The sequence below is a fragment of the Rhinatrema bivittatum genome, chromosome 2, assembly GCF_901001135.1.
Source record: "Rhinatrema bivittatum chromosome 2, aRhiBiv1.1, whole genome shotgun sequence".
Lineage (NCBI taxonomy): Eukaryota > Metazoa > Chordata > Amphibia > Gymnophiona > Rhinatrematidae > Rhinatrema > Rhinatrema bivittatum.
Genome location: NC_042616.1, coordinates 299500055 through 299518563, shown reverse-complemented (window position 1 = coordinate 299518563; position 18509 = coordinate 299500055). Strand labels below are relative to the sequence as shown.

General features: G+C 45.5%; 1 protein-coding gene across 1 annotated transcript in view; it reads left to right on the top strand.

The window, feature by feature from the left end:
• TBX20 (T-box transcription factor 20) overlaps positions 1-18509 on the top strand; it is a 169831-nt gene that overhangs the window by 71134 nt on the left and 80188 nt on the right. The window contains exon 5 of the mRNA XM_029589683.1: positions 13403-13561. Coding sequence (XP_029445543.1) covers positions 13403-13561 — 159 coding nt within the window. The remainder of the gene's footprint in view (positions 1-13402; positions 13562-18509) is intronic.

The window sequence follows — 18509 nt, the reverse complement described above, 5'->3', positions numbered from 1 at the left end:
TCAATAGATTTAACTATCAGGTATGCTACCCAATAGTAATAGCATTGCATAGGGAGTCCAAGGGCACACATGAAGTGGTTGAGTTTGGTGGGCAAATGTTGTAAGTCTACCTAGATGTGAGGGAGACCAAAAGAAGAAGTTATTTGCAGTGTGATGGTAGTAGTAAGTGCATTCCTACCTAGAAGCCAGCCTCTGGTGATATGCCCATGAATTCCTGACTGTGAGAGGATGCAGCCATCATGACTGGATCCCAGAAATCTGAGCATGACATACAAGATGATGCTTTTGGCATCGCAGTCCACCTGCATATTGAGAGATTGGTGCCTTTATAGGAATGTGAGTGCAATCAAAAAGCTCCAAAACAGAGAAGAAGCATGCAATGTTGTAGAACTCAATCATTTATTTGTTGTTGTTGCTGTCTGCTCCAAGTAAAAGATACATATTGGTGAGTTTTCCTAAGAAATGCAGCCAGGACCTGCTCTATGCATGTAGAAGTGGTGGACTGGCTTATTCCAGCCATGACTCCTGGAAATGTCTGGAAGGTGCCGGTGGCTAAAAATGCCAGGGTGATAGTGACCTTCCTTGATAATACTGGCAAGGTGTGGCCCCTATGGGTGGAAGGATGCAGGTCCTACTCTAACTGCTGATTATAGATGCAGAATGGTTTCCTCATTAAATCTGAACCTGTGCATGACTTGCTCCTCTGCATGATCCAAAAACTGTGCCCTAGACCTATACACTCTCTGTAAGGGGAACCTCCTCCTCCTCTGTTCTCTTTCCCTTCTCAGCAATTGTGACATGAGTACCCATAAGCCCATTAGAGTAATTTTGATTATGGATTCTCCAGCATTCACTCTCACTCCCCAATATAGAACTGCATGTCCCAGATAGACTCACTCCCACACCGCAGCATAGTGCAGACTGTCCCCGGGACACTCACTAGCCTAGCCTGCTGGCATGTCCACTCACTCAGAGAAGCCAACCCACTAAACACAAGTGGCAAAGCAGCATGAAAGTTTGAAGTTGTGTGTATAAATATACTCATGTTGTTCTGATGACAATCACATAGATGTCAGTTATAAAATAGGTCATTATGCACAAACTTACAAACCATGGCTGACTTGTCCCTAACACATCCCCTTTTTTCACATATAATTTTATTCACGAATATGCATATATACATACATGTGGCCCATTTATAAAATATGGATTGCATGCAGATGCATTTTGAAAATGTACCTATTAGTGTTCATTTTCAAATGTTACAATTGTTAGCATCCTCAAATGAATTTCAGTTAACCTATCTCTCACAAAACTCTTGATCAATTTCAGCTATGAAAATGATTTCTTGACTATCAATCCTGTCATTGGAACTGTTTGAAATAATAAGCAAACCATGCACTCAACACGGAGAAATAGAAGAAAGAATAAAATTGCCTACAAGGGTGATTGTGTCTGATAATCTTAAGGTGGTCAAACAGGTGGAAAAAGCAACAGAAAAAGCCAGAAAGACGCTTGGCTGCATAGGGAGAGGAATGGTCAGCAGAAAAAGGGAGCTGAATTGCCCCTATATTGGTCCCCAGTGAGACCTCACTTGGAATACTGTGTACAATTCTGGAGACTGCACCTTCAAAATGATAAAAACAGGCTGAAGTTGGTCCAGAGGGGTGGCTAATAAAATGGTCAGTGGTTTTCATTCTAAAGCATATGGGGATAGACTTAAAGATCTAAACATGTATACCCTAGAGGAAATGCAAGATAGAGGAGATATGATAGAGTCATTTAAATACTTCCAAGATTTTCATGCTCAGGAGGTGAGCCTGTTTCAATGGAAAGGAGGCTGCAGAATGAGGGATCATGTGAAGAGGGTGAAAGGAGGTAGACAAAGGAGTAATCGTAGGAAATATTTCCTTACAGAGAGGGTAGTGGATGCATGGAATGGACTCCCAATGGAGGTGGTGGAGGCAAAACTGGGATCTGGATTCTAGAAAGCTTGGGATAAAGGCTGTGATGGGAATTGTAAGGGCTAGATTAACTAGACAGATGGGCAGACTAAATGAACCATATAGTCTTTTTCTGCTGACTTGTTTCAATATCCCTGTCCTGGGCAGGAGGAGAAGGAGATGCAAAGGGGCTTCTAGTAGATAACTCATTTCCCTAGTGTGGTATGGGATCTTGTTTATAGTCCTGTAGATCTGGTTCCTGCAAGAAGCAAGGAATGAATCTAACATAACTATAAGCATTATAACCATCTGAACATCTCAGTATGTTGTCCCCATGGCTTGCTGGTGGCAGATGTAGTGACCACGTTTCCTGGTTTCTGCCATGATGTCCATATTTTAAGGCAGTGCTGCCCTCTGTAAGGCTGGCTCTGTGCTTGAGATCCAGGAGATGAAGTACTACTGGGTAAATGCTGGAATGAACAGTTCAGTGTGGTGCTAGCGATATTGTCAGAATCTCTATGGGGGTAATTTTCAAAACCATTTAATCGTATAAAACTCAGTTTTGCACATATTTTTAAGCACACTAAGGAAAAGAGTTCTGGGGAGGGGGTAGACTTGAACATTTGTGCACATATTTTTTGATTTAAAAAAGAATACATGTAAGTTACCCAGCACCAGTTATGCCCTGCTTGCAGAAAGTGTAACTTTGTGTGAGATCATTTGTGCATGTACTTGGCCAATTACCGGAGGATTTTAAAGCAAAACTATGTGTGTAATTTAACGTTGAAAATATTCAGTAAAGGCTGGGCATAGGATATGCATGCAACCTTGAGCACTATTGCATAGAATTGCCTTCTATAATTGTATGGGGGCTAACTTCTTTCTGTACTTGTGTTTGATAACGGTTACTCCCCTGCTGATCTGCTAACTCCATTCCTTCATCTGCCTTCTATGCCCATTGTTCCACCTGGGCCTGAGTGAGTTTGATTTTGTAAATGCCAGTTTCACTTAGTGGACCACACTGGAGGCTTCCTACACTTTGCTCTTACCGGTCAGTAAGATCTAAGTTGTGTGATGTGTTGCACATGACATGTATTTCCATCCTTAACCTCCCTGGGCAAAATGTTGTGGAGAACATAGAGAGCGATGTGGATGAAGAAGCTGAGGATAGTGAAGGATCTGGTCCCAGAACAACATCCTAGAGAGCTTGCCTGGTTTGCCAATTCTTCACGTAAGAGCAATCTGGAAGGTGTGAAGATTGGTAGCATATAAGTGCCATCATCACATAGCAGATGAGGGTATTAGATGCTGAGAGCATCTGCGCTCCTGTCCTGATGTGATTATGGTGCTATTCTGTTAAAGGAGCCCCATGGCAGTTCAAGGATGTGCAGACAAGCATGGGCGGATTTACCAATAGGAAGAGCAGACAAGTGCCTAGGGGCACCTACCCTGTTTACGGGCCGATACAGTAAAATCGCGGGAGAGCCACTCTCCTGTGCACGCAATACAGTATTTTAATTTATTTAAATTAGGCCTGGCAGTAAAAAGAGGCGCTAGGGACACTAGCGCATCCCTAGCGCCTCTCTTTTGACGGAAGTGGCGGCTGTCAGCGGCTGTCAGCAGGTTTGACAGCCGACGCTCAATTTTGCCGGTGTTGGTTCTCGAGCCCGCTGACAGCCACGGATTCGGAAACCGGACACCGGTAAAAATTGAGCATCTGGTTTTCGACCTGCCAGCCGCGGGCCCATTTTAAATTTTAAATTTTTTAAATTTTTTACTTTTTTAAACTTTTGGGACCTCCGACTTAATATCGCCATGATATTAAGTCGGAGGGTGCACAGAGAAGCAGTTTTTACTGCATTTCTGTGCACTTTCCCAGTGCCCAAAGAAATTAGCGCCTACCTTTGGGTAGGCGCTAATTTCTGAAAATAAAATGTGTGGCTTGGCTGCACATTTTACTTTCTGTATCGTGCGGGAATACCTAATAGGCCCATCAACATGAGTTTGCATATTGCGGGCGCTATTGGTTTCAGGGGGGTTGGCCGCGCATTTTCCACGTGGCCAAACTGGGCTAACAGTGCGCTCAGCCTGAGCGCACTTTACTGCATGGCCCGCACCATTTTCTAAGATGGCGCTGGTCGTCCATTGCTCCTACCATGTGACAGGGGCCGACCAATGGCACCAGTAGCCCCTGTCACATGGTAAGGGCAAAGGGCCACCAGCACCATTTTGATTTCCTGGCAGGCCCGACAGCCCAAGAGTGGAAGATCGCTCCCGGGACCCCTGCTGGACCTCCAGGGCTTTCAGTAAGTCTTGGGGGTTATCGGAATGGTGGTGGGGGGGGGGGGTTTGTAATAAAATAAATTTGAAGGGTTGGGTATTTTTTTTTTTTTAAATAAATGTGCCCCTCCCCACACACTAACCCAAAAAACAAATTTTTCCCAAATTTCAGGGAAAATCCATTTCGGGATTTGGGTCCCCAGAACCAGGACAAATTAGGCAATTTTGTTAAATTGCCTAATACGTGAAAAACAAATGCACATCCCTGCTTATTCGGTTAAGTAGAGCTGACCTGCTGCCAGACAGATTTTATTTATTTGTTTGTTTTTCTATACCGACGTTCATCGTACATATCACACCAGTTTATAGAGCAGCGGAGGGGTCTATTGGTGTAGACTTCCTGATTTGCATTGGAGCTTTGCGAGCTTATAGGGCTTTGTGACATTATGTATCATTATACATTGCACAATGAACTTAGTAGCTTCTTACAATTAGGTTAGTAACTTTTTACAATAAAATTAGTAGCTTTTTATAGTGACTTTTGTTGAGCTTTGTAACAATGTGTATAATTATACATTGTACAGTGAACTTAGTAGCTTTTTACAATGTGATTAGTGGCTTTTTACAATGATGTTAGTAACTTTTTACAAAGATATTAGTAACTTTTATATGGTGACTTCTGTGTCCTTTAGCCAAGCATCTTTGTGGCTGTCTCGTGATTGGTCTGTGGAGAGTCATTCTCTGAAATAGTGGGAGTGGATAGAGAGCGTTGGAACTCTGTGTATGGTATGATATGAAAGCTTGTATCATTGGGGTTGACCGCAATAGGGGATTTTGTGGTTCTGTGGGGGGTGTTATGGGACAGGGTGGGAAGAGGGGGGGGAAGATGTGTGTGAAGATTGGGGGGGGGGAATTTACCTGAGTGTGTTGGGTGTTGGGTGTTGGGTGGGGGGTGGTTGGGTATGCTTTTTTGAAGAGCCATGTTTTCAGGTTCTTTTTGAATGATTGGGTTGTGGGGTTAAGTCTGAGTTGGGGTGGTAGGCTGTTCCAGAGAGTTCGACCTGCTATAGTTAGGGTTCAGTTCCTTGTTGAGGTCAGGTGGGCTGTTTTGGGTGATGGTGTTGAGATGAGTCCGGTGTTTGTAGAGCGGAGTGCTCTCTGGGTGGATTGAAAGTATAGGGCCGGGCTTGGCCAGTCGAATTTTTCAGTGTATAGTGCTTTTTGTATGAGGGCTAGCACTTTGTATTGAATCCTGTGTGGGGTGGGCAGCCAGTGCAGGTTTTTGAGGATAGGTGAGATGTGTTCTGATCTTTTGGTGTTTGAGAGTGATTTTGCCACTGCATTTTGGAGGAGTTGTAGTGGCCTGAGAGCATTGCATGGGAAGCCCAGAAGTAGTGTGTTACAAGTTTGGAGAATAGTAGTGCTTGGAGAACTGTTCTGTAGTCTGGGGTGTGGAGAAGTGGTTTGGTTTTTTTGAGTATCTGTAGATGAATAAGTCAGTACTTATATGATTAAGTGGCAGTGGCAGCTGCTGCCACTTACCCGCCTGAACGTTTTTTTCAATTTTTCACTGTTTTTTTTTAGCGCTGGAAACTTAATTCCAGCCTTGACCCAGGCATTACGTTTCCAGCGCTAAAGAAGGTGCATTGGACAGTAATACGTAATGCTCTCATTTGCATGGGATTTCCATGCAAGAGTGCTAAGTATTACTCTCCTTGAGGTACGAACATTTTCTGTGGGCAAAACTTCTTCCTGCATCAGTTTTGCCTGTTGAAAAAGCGTGCACAAATGCAGACTAAAAGGTGCGTTCCACTGAGCACACCTTTCTGCATCGACCTTAGAGTTTACAGGTGCAAACTTCTTGCTGAGAAGTGCAGACTGGGATTTAAAAAAATATCAACAATTCCTGTGTGTACCTGGCCAGGATCCCTGCTCAAACACTACCCTTTTTTCCTATTCAGAAAGGTACACACAGTATAGATAGAGCATTATTTACAGGAGGTAATTTTCAGAAGTCATATTTATACCTTTTTACCCAAGAAAAACCTTCAGAAATGTTCCCTTCCTTTTTCAAAGGAATTTCTCTAGGTGAATTTCCCAAGTGGCCATATGTTTTGTTGCAAGAAAAAGGGTTTGGGGGCTAGGAGTAAGGTTAGGGCAGGGAAATACATGCACTGATTTCATCTTCGGGTGGAACAAGATGGCATCCTTTTTTATCAGCATTAACTACTTTGCTGTCTGTGCCTCTCATCATTTTAAATAGCTACTTTAACCCTGTTTGAGGATATAAACCACAAACAGGTTCTAGGGTTCTCAACCATTGGGGGTTGATCAGTTTTTGAAGTGGAAACTGGGAATGAATCCTTACTGGTAAAGCCTAATCAGATTTCTCTGTAGAAGGCTGTTCTCTCTCCTGTGTAATGCAGACTTAAGGAGTGAATTTTCAGAGGAGTTACATGTGCAAAAGTAGCATTTATGCATGTAAAAACCTCTTGAAAATAGCCTCTTGTTGGTAGATAAATGGAAACAACTGGCGGACCTTTACTGATGTTTAACGGCTAGGTAATAAGTTCAGGCTACTCCAAAATCTGTGGTTCCAAAGCAGGTCTGGTTTATTTATGGGAAGAGTTTATTTACAAGTCCTATATCCGCAGGCCATTTCACAGTAAGTGCGTATCATGTTTAGTGCTTTGAGACAGCAACAGAAAGAAACAAAAACCAGTCTTCACATAGGCCTGCATTCCTGGGTGAAACATTGCCAAGAGAACATTCAAACTCACAGCATTCAATTGGTAACTAAAGCATTGTGTCTAGTCCCCTCTCTGAGCTAACTGACCAGGTCATTCATAACACAAATGCAATTTTTTGGAGAGGTGGGCTCAGGCAGGATTTAGTTGAATGAGAGGTGTTATCACCGGGTTTTAACACTGGAAGAAAGTACACCTTTTTTCCTGGTAGGCTGTGTGATATGCCCACAACATTATTCACAATAAATTGTTGGAATTGCATATGTGTGAGAGAGAGAGAGAGAATATTAGTAACACTTTTTGATGAATCTAGCTTTGAGTTAGTTCAGATTGCAAAGGGTGTACCAGAAACATTTGGACACCCATCAAGATGATGGTGCAAGGGAGTTCTAAAATGTCCCTGCCCTTAATAGTGATGCACAAGAAACAAACGTTTTCCAATGGGAAGGAAACCCTAGAACTAGGGATCATGATATGAAACTCCAGAGGGCAGGACATCAGGAACATCAGGAAATATTTTTTCACAGAAAGGGTGGCAGCTGTCTGGCAAAGCCTCCCAGAAAAGATGGGGAAAACCAAAACAGTGACAGAATTTTAAAGGGTGTGGGATAAACAGAGAGGATCACTAATGGTAAGAAGATGAATATTAAATGCTGTGGTAGCTTTTCTGTCTGGGGATAACCTGCACAGAGAGACAGTTATAACCCTAAAACAAAAGCAAGGAAATAACAGCCCTGAACACCTGATTGGTCAGACTGGATGGGCTATTTTGGTCTTTATCTGCTGTCATTTACTTTGTTACTCCACAGAGGCATATCGGTGAGGACAGAAAGGACTTTTCAATTCCCTCCACACAAAGTTTGTTTGTTTCTTTTGACTCAGAGCCCATTAAAGATTGGCTTGGGAATCTTTCATTTCGGCGCAGTGCTGATTTTCTCCCAGGTCGCCAACCTGGAACCTTTTCAGACTGCGACAAATGATTTCCTTTTCCCCACTGCAATCAGAGATTAAGGTGGAGGCCATCACTGGCTCTGATCCAGTATCCCTTTTTTTTTTTTTTGAGAACTTCACTGCTGCTTCAATGGTTAGAAATTGTGTTTTTAATTTCTAAAATTCACCTCAAGCCAGAGGAAATCTAAGTCTTTAAACCCTCTCTATGAGTGCTCATTTCAATCTATTTTACCTAGGTAAATGGAACAGAAGTAAAATAAATGCACACATGAGACAGAGAATTTGCTAGTGTTATTCTGCAGTTCAGGAACTTGCTCCCAAAGGAAATTAGTTGGAGCAGGGAATATTTATGTTTTAGGCAGCTAATGAAATCATATGTATTTCAATCAGCGTTTACCTAATTACTGTTTATGCGCTGTGTGATTCCTATTGTGAATGGGAGGTGCTACAGGAGGAGGGGGATGAGCGGGAGATGGAGGAGTTGGTGAATAGATGGAATGGAACTTTTAAACAGGCTCCAGATAAAGTTGTTCCCCCTAAATTTGTTAGGTCCAGACCTAGGTCTTTCTCTCCTTGGTTCTGGAACTATGTAGTTGTAGGAAAGAAGTTAGGAGGTTGGAAAAAAGATGGGTTAAGTCACGTAAGTAGAATGACAAACTTGTCTGATGAAAGTTAGCCAATTCTTATTGTTCTAAAATTTGCCAGCCTAAGAAATATTACTAAGAGGCCCAGATTGAATCATTCAAAAACAGGTTATGGATAACTTTTCAATTGGTTCAGATGGCATCGGGGAAAAAGAACTTTATTAATGAGATAATTCCGGGCACTTTGGATGGCTATAGTTTTAGTAAGTTTTGGAGGGAAAAAATCATTGGACTCCAAAGGCAGGAATGGGTTGTTGGGGAGAAGGGTAGGGGATTGAAATGGCTTTACAGGGGTTTACAGGGGTTTCCTGCGGGATACCATTTTCAGATACAGAGATGCCAGCATCTCTGTTTCTTTTATTCTGTTGGATATATCAAGTGCTTTTGACTTGGTAGATCATCAGATTTTATTGTGCAGATGTCAGAAATTGGGAACCAGGGTCCAGACCCTACAGTGGCTCTCTTCTTTTTTTGTCAGACAGATCAGCTGTGGTTCATGTTAGGAATCTGCTTCTTACAGTGCTGATTCTGGAGTTTGCCAAGGGTCCCCTTTTATCTCCCATTTTATTTAATGTGTTTTTGATGCCTTTAGGACAGTTTAGTCAGGGTTTGGGTTTTCATGGCTATCTTTATGCTGATGATACCCAACTATTGCATCCAGTCAGCACTGACCTTGACATTGCTTTGGGGAGGATCAGTGCTGGCCTAAAATCATTCCTTGACTGGACTTGAACACATTGGGGTAGATCTTAAAAAAGTACACGCGCGCGTATTTTTGTTCACGCAACCGGCGCAAACAAAAGTACGCCGGATTTTATAAGATACGCGCGTAGCCTGTGTATCTTATAAAATCCGGGGTCAGCGCGCGCAAGGCTGTGCAAAATCGGCAGCCTGCGCACACCGAGCCACACAGCCTGCCTCCGTTCCCTCCGAGGCCGCTCCGAAATCGGAGCGGCCTCGGAGGGAACTTTCCTTCCGCATTCCCCCCATCTTCCCCTCCCTTCCCCTATCTAACCCACCCCCCAGCCCTACCTAAATCCCCTCCCTAACTTTGTTGTACAAGTTACGCTTGCTTGAGGCAGGCGTAACTTGCGCGCGCCGCCTCGCCATCCCCTGGCACGTGCCGGGGGACTCAGGACCGCCCTCCTAGCCCGCCCCTGAACCGTCGCCATGCCCCCGGACCTGCCCCGTGACCCCGGGTATGCCCCCATACACCCCCCCCAGACTGCCGACACGCCCCCGGACACGCCCCCTCCCGCCCCTTTTACGAAGCCCCGGGACTTACGCACGTCCCGGGGCTTTGCACGTGCCGGCGGCCTATGCAAAATAGGTGCGCGTAAATCCAGCAGGATTTACGCACACAGGGCTTTTAAAATCTACCCCATTGGTTCTCAATGAAAACAAAACAGAGTGGATATATACTGCTGGATCTGGAAATGCTTATCATGCTAATCTGTGCGCCTGCCGGCTGCCAGTGCACACTTCCCTGGGTCAGCGTAGAATGGTGCTGTCCCAGCCTGCCTCTGCCACTCACAGACCCCGCCCCCTGGCCCACCCCTTTGGAGAGGCCCAGCACTTGTGTGCATACCGGGGTTTACACATGTGGCCGGGCCCATTTTAAAATGTGCGCGGCACGTACAATGCCCGGCCACACATTAAATCCCGGTTTTTATGCGTGCGGGCCTTTGAAAATCCAGGCTTAAGGTTTTATTAGAGAACACTAATAGAGCATATGAGCAAATGTGCCTATTTTATTATTACAAAACCAACAAAGTTTAGAATTGTAAGAATCAATCTTATGTAATTTAACAGGTGTCCATGGTGACCTATGCACAATGTAATAAAGAGATTATGTCAAGGATGCAGAGAGAGAATTTCATAAACAATAAGTCCAAAAATATCCACATTGTTTTGTAGATAGGGATTCTTGTAACTCATGTTCCCAAATTTTCTCAACACCCTGACAACCCCGAAACTAGAATCGCACAGCACTTTACAGAATCCGCTGCAAAGTGATTATCCAAGATAATCTTTTCACTCAGTGCACATAACTCAGCTTCTATTGCCAAGACAGAAACATCTTTATACCAGGCCCATAGGCAATGTGTCAGCTGAGTCCATTTAAACTGCTGTGCATTTGAAAGATGATATTTGATTTTGAACTCTCAAAATGCAATATAACTACCATTTGCTATGACCTTTACCCTTCCATATGGGCCAATTAAGCCTCTGTTTCTCCATTGGAAGCAAGGGATTATCCCATAATGGAATCTGCAAAGAATTTACCCATTTATTCTTAAGATGTGATCCAAGTTTCTTAAAGATATGAAAAATATTTTTCATAATTGGATTTAATTTAAGATGTTTTGAAGATTGGATACCTGGTAATAAATATAACGGCAAGAGAGAGTAAAATTAAGTTTGTACTTGAACCCGAAACGGAAGGCTATGATCTACAGTTTGGGATAACCATAGGCCTCCTTGACAAAGTAAAAAAGTATAATAATAGTGACACATTTGTATATCTGGAAAATTGACCCCCACCTTTATCCACTGAATTTAAGTTTTTAAAGGAAATATATGAAATGCAAAAATAGTCTATTCAACTTTTCAGTAAAACTCCCTTGAGAAACGGACAAAACACAATATTTATTTTTATTGTCTCTAATCTACCTTACCAAGAAATATATCAAGGTGACTGTTTTGTAACCAAATGTTGAACTTTTTTGATGATTTTCTTTATCTTTCAAGGCAAGAGATGAATCCAAATGGGACATAAAATAAATTCCGAGTTTATTTTGGACATTTAGATTGCCACTGAAATGGGAATTCACTAAACAAATCTTTAGTACAAAACATATTCATAGAAAGGACTTCTGATTAGGACCAGTTAATCTTATAACCTAAAATGATTGAAAATTCTTGAATCAACAATAAATTCAGAATAGATATTTGTGGCCTGGATAAATATAACAAAATGTCATCTGTGTCAACTAATAATTTACAAGTTATATCATTAACTACTATTCCTTGAATCATATCCATCTGCCCTGCATAATGTATTTAAAGTTTCAGATTTGTAGCTCTTCTCAGCTGATATACCAAAAACTGAACACTGGGGTTGTGGGAGTCTATAGGGCCCAGTGTATAAAGCTACGCGAGGGTAAATTTAAAACCATTTCGGGTAAGACGGTGATATACCCACAGGAATAGGATTTTTGAAAATTGCCCACCCTATATGCAGGCCTCTATGCACACGCTTTTACCCACTGTGAAAGGTGGTGCTCCCATGGTGGGGTTGGAGAGGGGTTTGCACTTTCACACACACTTTTGAATTTTCAAAGTAAGGGCCTGATTTTCAAAAGCATCTACATGCATAAACTTGGGTTTTACACTTGTAAATATACTTTATCTGCATAAGTGGACTTTTGACAATAGCTACAAAATTTGCCATTTAATTGTCCATAGGATATTCACATGTAAGTGCTCTTTATGCACATAAAATTGCTATGATAATTTGTTACATTTACACGTATAACTCCTTTGAAAATCCACCTGTATGTGTGTAATTTTTCTTGAAGAAAAAAAAATACCCATTCAAATTAGCAGGTGTAAATATGTGTGGGTTGTTTTTCAAAGGGAATGTATGCAGGTACCGTATTTTGTGGTCCATAAGACGCCCCTGACCATAGGCCACACCTAGGATTTAGAGGAAGAAAATAAGAAAAAAAAAATTCTGTCCCCCATGACAGGCTCTGAACGGAGCTCCCCCTGGAGCGAATGTAGCGTCTCTCCCTCTCGTGCGCCGTCCCCTCCTCCTCCTCCCAACTCAGCCCAATCAGTATGGTGGCGCAGGTCAAATGATTTTCTAATATATCTAAACAAATAAGAAGGAAATGGCCTGTACTAACTTTGATGCCATGTATCGTCTTCTGCCGGCAGAGCTTCAGCTCCCTGCCAGTCTGCTGTTCCTGGGGTGCATCTTACTGTGAAGCTCGGCGAGGCGCAGGTCAAACATCAGCTGTTTGAACCGTGTGCACTACGAAAGCCCCTCCAGGTCAAACAGCTTCCTGCCGGTCTGCTGTTCCCGTGGTGCATCTTACTGCAAAGGTTGGCGGCACCCCGGGAACAGCAGACCGGCAGGAAGCTGTTTGACCTGGAGGGGCTTCCGTAGTGCACACGGTTCAAACAGCTGATTTTTTACTTGCACCATACTGATTGGGCTGAGTTGGAAGGAGGAGGAGAGGGACGGTGCGCGAGAGGGAGAGATGCTACATTCGCTACATAAGACGCACATACATTTCCCCCCACTTTTGGGGAAAAAAAAGTGCGACTTATGGACGACAAAATACGGTACTTTCTTTTTGAAAATTAGTGCAAAGCCTGAAGGAAAACGTACCCGCAGACTTCGCCCCACTATGGCAAGTTTTAAAATGACTCCTTAATTGTGTAAGTAGCAGCAACAAGTATAGCTCAATGCCACAATTTCTTATCGGCACAAATACTTTACAGTTTATCAATATTATTTTAACTTTATGTATGTATGTTGGAGGGATGTCGCAGAGTTGTCCCTATTTAAGTTTCAAAAGCATTCCATGGTGCATGAAAAAAAATTAATGTATTTCTTAACGGTATAAATTCAGTTTGAAACTGGTTTTAAAACTGATTTGGGGACAAATGTTAAATAAGGAATGCATGCACCATCTGCCCTATGACCAAACAAGTTACTGATTGCCTGAGCTATTTTTGTCATTTATTCTTGGAAATAACTATTTAGCTTACTGTGTTTTGATATCTCTCAGCTTTGTTCTTGATATTTGGTGCATCTCCATTGCAGATTATTCTGAACTCCATGCACAAGTACCAACCTAGGGTTCACATCATTAAAAAGAAGGATCACACAGCATCCCTACTGAATCTAAAATCAGAAGAATTCAGAACGTTCATCTTTCCTGAAACTGTGTTCACGGCTGTCACAGCTTACCAAAATCAGCTGGTAAGTGCACTGTCAGTTTATTCTAATTTTTCAGTTGTTTAACTCCCTCTTTTAGAGGAGGGTAATGAAGTGGAGGTTCCCTTTTTCAATTTTAAATGATTTGCACTTAAAAACTGCCAAATGGTTAAAATAACTGGTCCACCGCAAACGTGAAATCCATATTGACACTAAGGGGCCAATGCAATAAAGTACGCCCAGCCTAGCTCACAGGTATACGCTTGGCTGGACTCACATTTTCGACACGCTAGACTAGCACCCGATGCAATAAAGAGCTTAGCACATCCAAAATGCGTACACAAACAAACGCATAGCTGATAGCGCTTATAGGGGTAGATTTTATAATTTTGTGCGAGCGCGTACCTTTGTTCGCGCACCAGGCGCGAACAAGAGTACGCGGGATTTCAATAGCTACGCGCGTAGCCGCATGTATTCATTAAAATCCGGGATCGGCGCGCGCAAGGCTGCCGATTTTGGGCAGCCTGCGCACACCGATCCACGCAGCCTGCCTCCATTCCCTCCGAGGCCGCTCCGAAATCAGAGCGGCCTCGGAGGGAACTTTCTTTCGCCCTCCCCTCACCTTCCCCTCCCTTCCCCTACCTAATCCACCCCCCCCCCCCCCAGCCCTATCTAAACCCCTCCTACATTTATCGCTGGATTTACGCCTGCTGGAGGCAGACGTAAATCTGCGCGCGCCAGCGGGCTGCTGGCCACCATCACCCGACCCGGGGGCTGTTCCGGAGGGCGTGGCCACACCCCCGGAATGCCCCCAGGCCGAAACCACGCCCGCGGCGCCACCTCCGAAACGTCACGTCATGACCACCACGCCCCCCAGCACGCTCCCCGGCACGCCTTTCCATGCAAGCCCCGGGACTTATGCGCGTCCCGGGGCTTGCGTGCGCCGCCGAGCCTATGCAAAATAGGCTCGGTGCGCGCAGGGGGGGTTTGGAGTAGGTTTTCGGGGGGTACGCGCGTAGGATACGCGCGTACCGCTTTGAAAATCTACCCCATAACATGTAAATTCCATGTGGATGAGGCTATTAGCTATTACTAGGGGTGTGCATTCGGATTGACCGCATTAGTAAAACGCAACTCATATTTTTTTTTTACTTAAAAAATTGATTCGACATAAACGATCGGATTTCCCACATATCGAACATAGATATGTTCGATATGTGGGAAATCGCGATTGTTGAGCCAAAATAAAAATATAAACCCCCTCACCCTCCTTAATCCCCCCCCCCGACTTACCACAACTCCCTGGTGATGGAGTGAGGAGTGAGGACGCCATTTCTGCAATCCTTGGCGAGAAGCATGTGACGTCGGCGGCACGTCGAGTGACGCCGGCGTCACGTGATTCCCGGCTCGTTCGCGCCGGACGGCTCGTTCGGCCCAAAAAGAACTTTTGGCCAGCTTGAAGGGGTCAGGAGGCCCCCCCAAGCTGGCCAAAAGTTCTTTTTGGGCCGAACGAGCCGTCCGGCGCGAACGAGCCGGGAATCACGTGGCGCCGCATCACTCAGACGCGGCGTCACGTGATTCCCGGCAAGTTCGCGCCGGACGGCTCGTTCGGCCCAAAAAGAACTTTTGGCCAGCTTGAAGGGGTCAGGAGGCCCCCCCAAGCTGGCCAAAAGTTCTTTTTGGGCCGAACGAGCCGTCCGGCGCGAACGAGCCGGGAATCACGTGGCGCCGCGTCACTCAGACGCGGCGTCACGTGATTCCCGGCAAGTTTGCGCCGGACGGCTCGTTCGGCCCAAAAAGAACTTTTGGCCAGCTTGAAGGGGTCAGGAGGCCCCCCCAAGCTGGCCAAAAGTTCTTTTTGGGCCGAACGAGCCGTCCGGCGCGAACGAGCTGGGAATCACGTGGCGCCGCGTCACTCAGACGCGGCGTCACGTGATTCCCGGCAAGTTTGCGCCGGACGGCTCGTTCGGCCCAAAAAGAACTTTTGGCCAGCTTGAAGGGGTCAGGAGGCCCCCCCCAAGCTGGCCAAAAGTTCTTTTTGGGCCGAACGAGCCGTCCGGCGCGAACGAGCCGGGAATCACGTGGCGCCGCGTCACTCAGACGCGGCGTCACGTGATTCCCGGCAAGTTCGCGCCGGACGGCTCGTTCGGCCCAAAAAGAACTTTTGGCCAGCTTGAAGGGGTCAGGAGGCCCCCCCAAGCTGGCCAAAAGTTCTTTTTGGGCCGAACGAGCCGTCCGGCGCGAACGAGCCGGGAATCACGTGGCGCCGCGTCACTCAGACGCGGCGTCACGTGATTCCCGGCAAGTTCGCGCCGGACGGCTCGTTCGGCCCAAAAAGAACTTTTGGCCAGCTTGGGGGAGTCAGGAGGCCCCCCCAAGCTGGCCAAAAGTTCTTTTTGGGCCGAACGAGCCGTCCGGCGCGAACGAGCCGGGAATCACGTGATGCCGCGTCACTCGACGTGCCACCGACGTCACATGCTTCTCGCCAAGGATTGCAGAAATGACGTCCTCACTCCTCGCTCGATCACCAGGGAGTTGTGGTAAGTCTGGGGGGGGGATTAAGGAGGGTGAGGGGGTTTAAATTTTTTTTTGCACATATGTACATATACCCAACTCATTGGATTTTTTTTATGTCCATATTGGCCGCAAGTGGGACCCCCTTTCGGACATAAAAAATATGAACATAAAATTTTGCTCTGCACATCCCTAGCTATTACCCCCTAAAGCAGAAAATTGCTGGGTGCCCAGCACACACTTTTTAATACGGTAGATTTAATTCCAGCCCCAGAGCTGGCATTAAGTCAAGGGTTCAGGAGAAATTAAGAAAATACTGTCCTCTGTGGTTCCTATATTTAAATCTACTGCTTACGGTGTTTAAGAAGGGTGAATGTAATGGCTTGATGAAAAAAAACAATTCTGGACACACAATATACACGCACAATAGACTTGTTATAGGCTGATTTCACCCCCTCGCTATTGTGCGTGTAAATTGTGCATGTATATTCAGCGAAATCGACCTGACGCGGGATAAAATGGACCCTCGTATTGAGCACCCATTGAAATTGTGGTTGCCCAATGAAATTGAGCACTAGAGATGAACAATTCTTCCGTAGCGTGTCCTTTTTAACACAGAAGCTCATTTAAATATTACATTTTTGCCCTCACTATGTCATACAGGTCGTATGACATAGTAAGGGCAAAGGTAGCGCCGGCGCCATTTTGAATATTGGCAATACGGCGCGAGTGCAGGAGATCGCTCCCGGACCCCCGCTGGACTTTTGGCAAGTCTTGTGGGGGTCAGGAGGCCCCCCCCCCCAAGCTGGCCAAAAGTCCCTGGGGGTCCAGCGGGGATCCAGGAGCGATCTCCTGCACTCGTGATGTCGGGTGACAGGAACCAAAATGGCGCCGGCGCTACCTTTGCCCTGTCATATGGTAAGGGCAAAGGGCCGCTGGCGCCATTTCTATTAACGCAGCCGTGGCCCGAGAGCGGGAGATCGCGCCGGGACCCCCCACTGGACCCCAGGTAATTTAAAACATTTTGGGGGTGTTCGGGAGGGTGGGGGATTTGTTTTAAAGGGTCGGGGTGGGTTTTAGGGTTGTTTTGGTGTGCCGGTTTTCCCGCCCTCCCCCTCCCCCGATTTACGATATTTTGACGATAAATCGGGGGAATTGCTATTGTATCGCGGCTCTAACGATTTTTGACGATTTAAAATATATCTGACGATTGTTTTAAATCGTCAAAAAACGATTCACATCCCTATCACATACTACCCAATAATTAAAATGGTAGTCAATCAAGAAAAATGAACTTAAAAAGCTACCTTTACTTACCCTCTCCAGCAGTTCTCCTATTCCTTTCCCTTGCAGGCCACACCAGAAGCAGCAGTGGCTGCTGAAGCTGTCCTCACGGACCTCTTCCTTAGTCTCCTCTCTCTCTCACACACACACACACACACATACACACACACCCACACCCTCAAGATTAGTTTTTGTCTCTCACACACCAATCATCTCCCCAACCAGTCTCTCTCTCTCACACACACAAGCACACACATACCAGTCATCTCCCTGATCAATCTTTCTCACACATACAAACGTCACCTCTCTGGCCAGTCTCTCAAACACACAATGCTCTCGCTCTCTCTTACTTACACACAGGATTTCAATCACACACATGTTCTATCTCACAAACAGGCTCAATTACACACATGCCCTCTCTCTCACAGCCACAAGCCAGCCAAGAACATGCTCCATCTCTCTCTCGCACACACACACATTGACACATGCAGAAGCACCCTCCCTGCCTCACACACAGAAGCACCATTCCTCTCACATACACACACACATACACAGAAGCACCATTCCTTTCTCACATACACTCACACACACACACACAGACACACAGAAGCACCCTTCCAATCTCAAATACATCACACAAAGGCCCCCAGCTGAACAGCTCATCTCCGGCGGCAGTTAGCAGTGCCGGTGTTCATTTCTTCAGCCCCCGCTGACTTGGTCTCCGGCGGTGGCTGGCTGCATGATGTCCATCTTCTTTTCTTTGGCCCTGCTGGCCTCGATCTTCATTTCTTCGGGCCCCGCTGGCTTGGTCTCCGGCGTGGCTGGCTGTGCAACGTTCATCTTCTTTTCTTCGGCCCCACCGGCCTTGATTTTCATTTCTTCGGCCCCCGCCGGCCTGGTCTCCGGGGGCGGCTGCAGCCACAGTCTTCGTTTCTTCAACCGTGAGTAGCACGCGACATACCTAGGTCCTGCATCTACCACCTGTGTCAGGAATAGGGACAAAAAGTTTTCGCAACTATATCTTTTTTGAGATGCGGCGACCAGAATTGTACACAGTATTAAGTATGAAGGTGTAAATTTCCTGTGCTATGACTCCTGCATCCGCATATTCAGCAGTGTCCAGGATGCGCCATATCCGTAGATTGCAGTGCCGCGAACGATTCTCCGAATCTTCTATTTTGTCAGCCAAAACTGT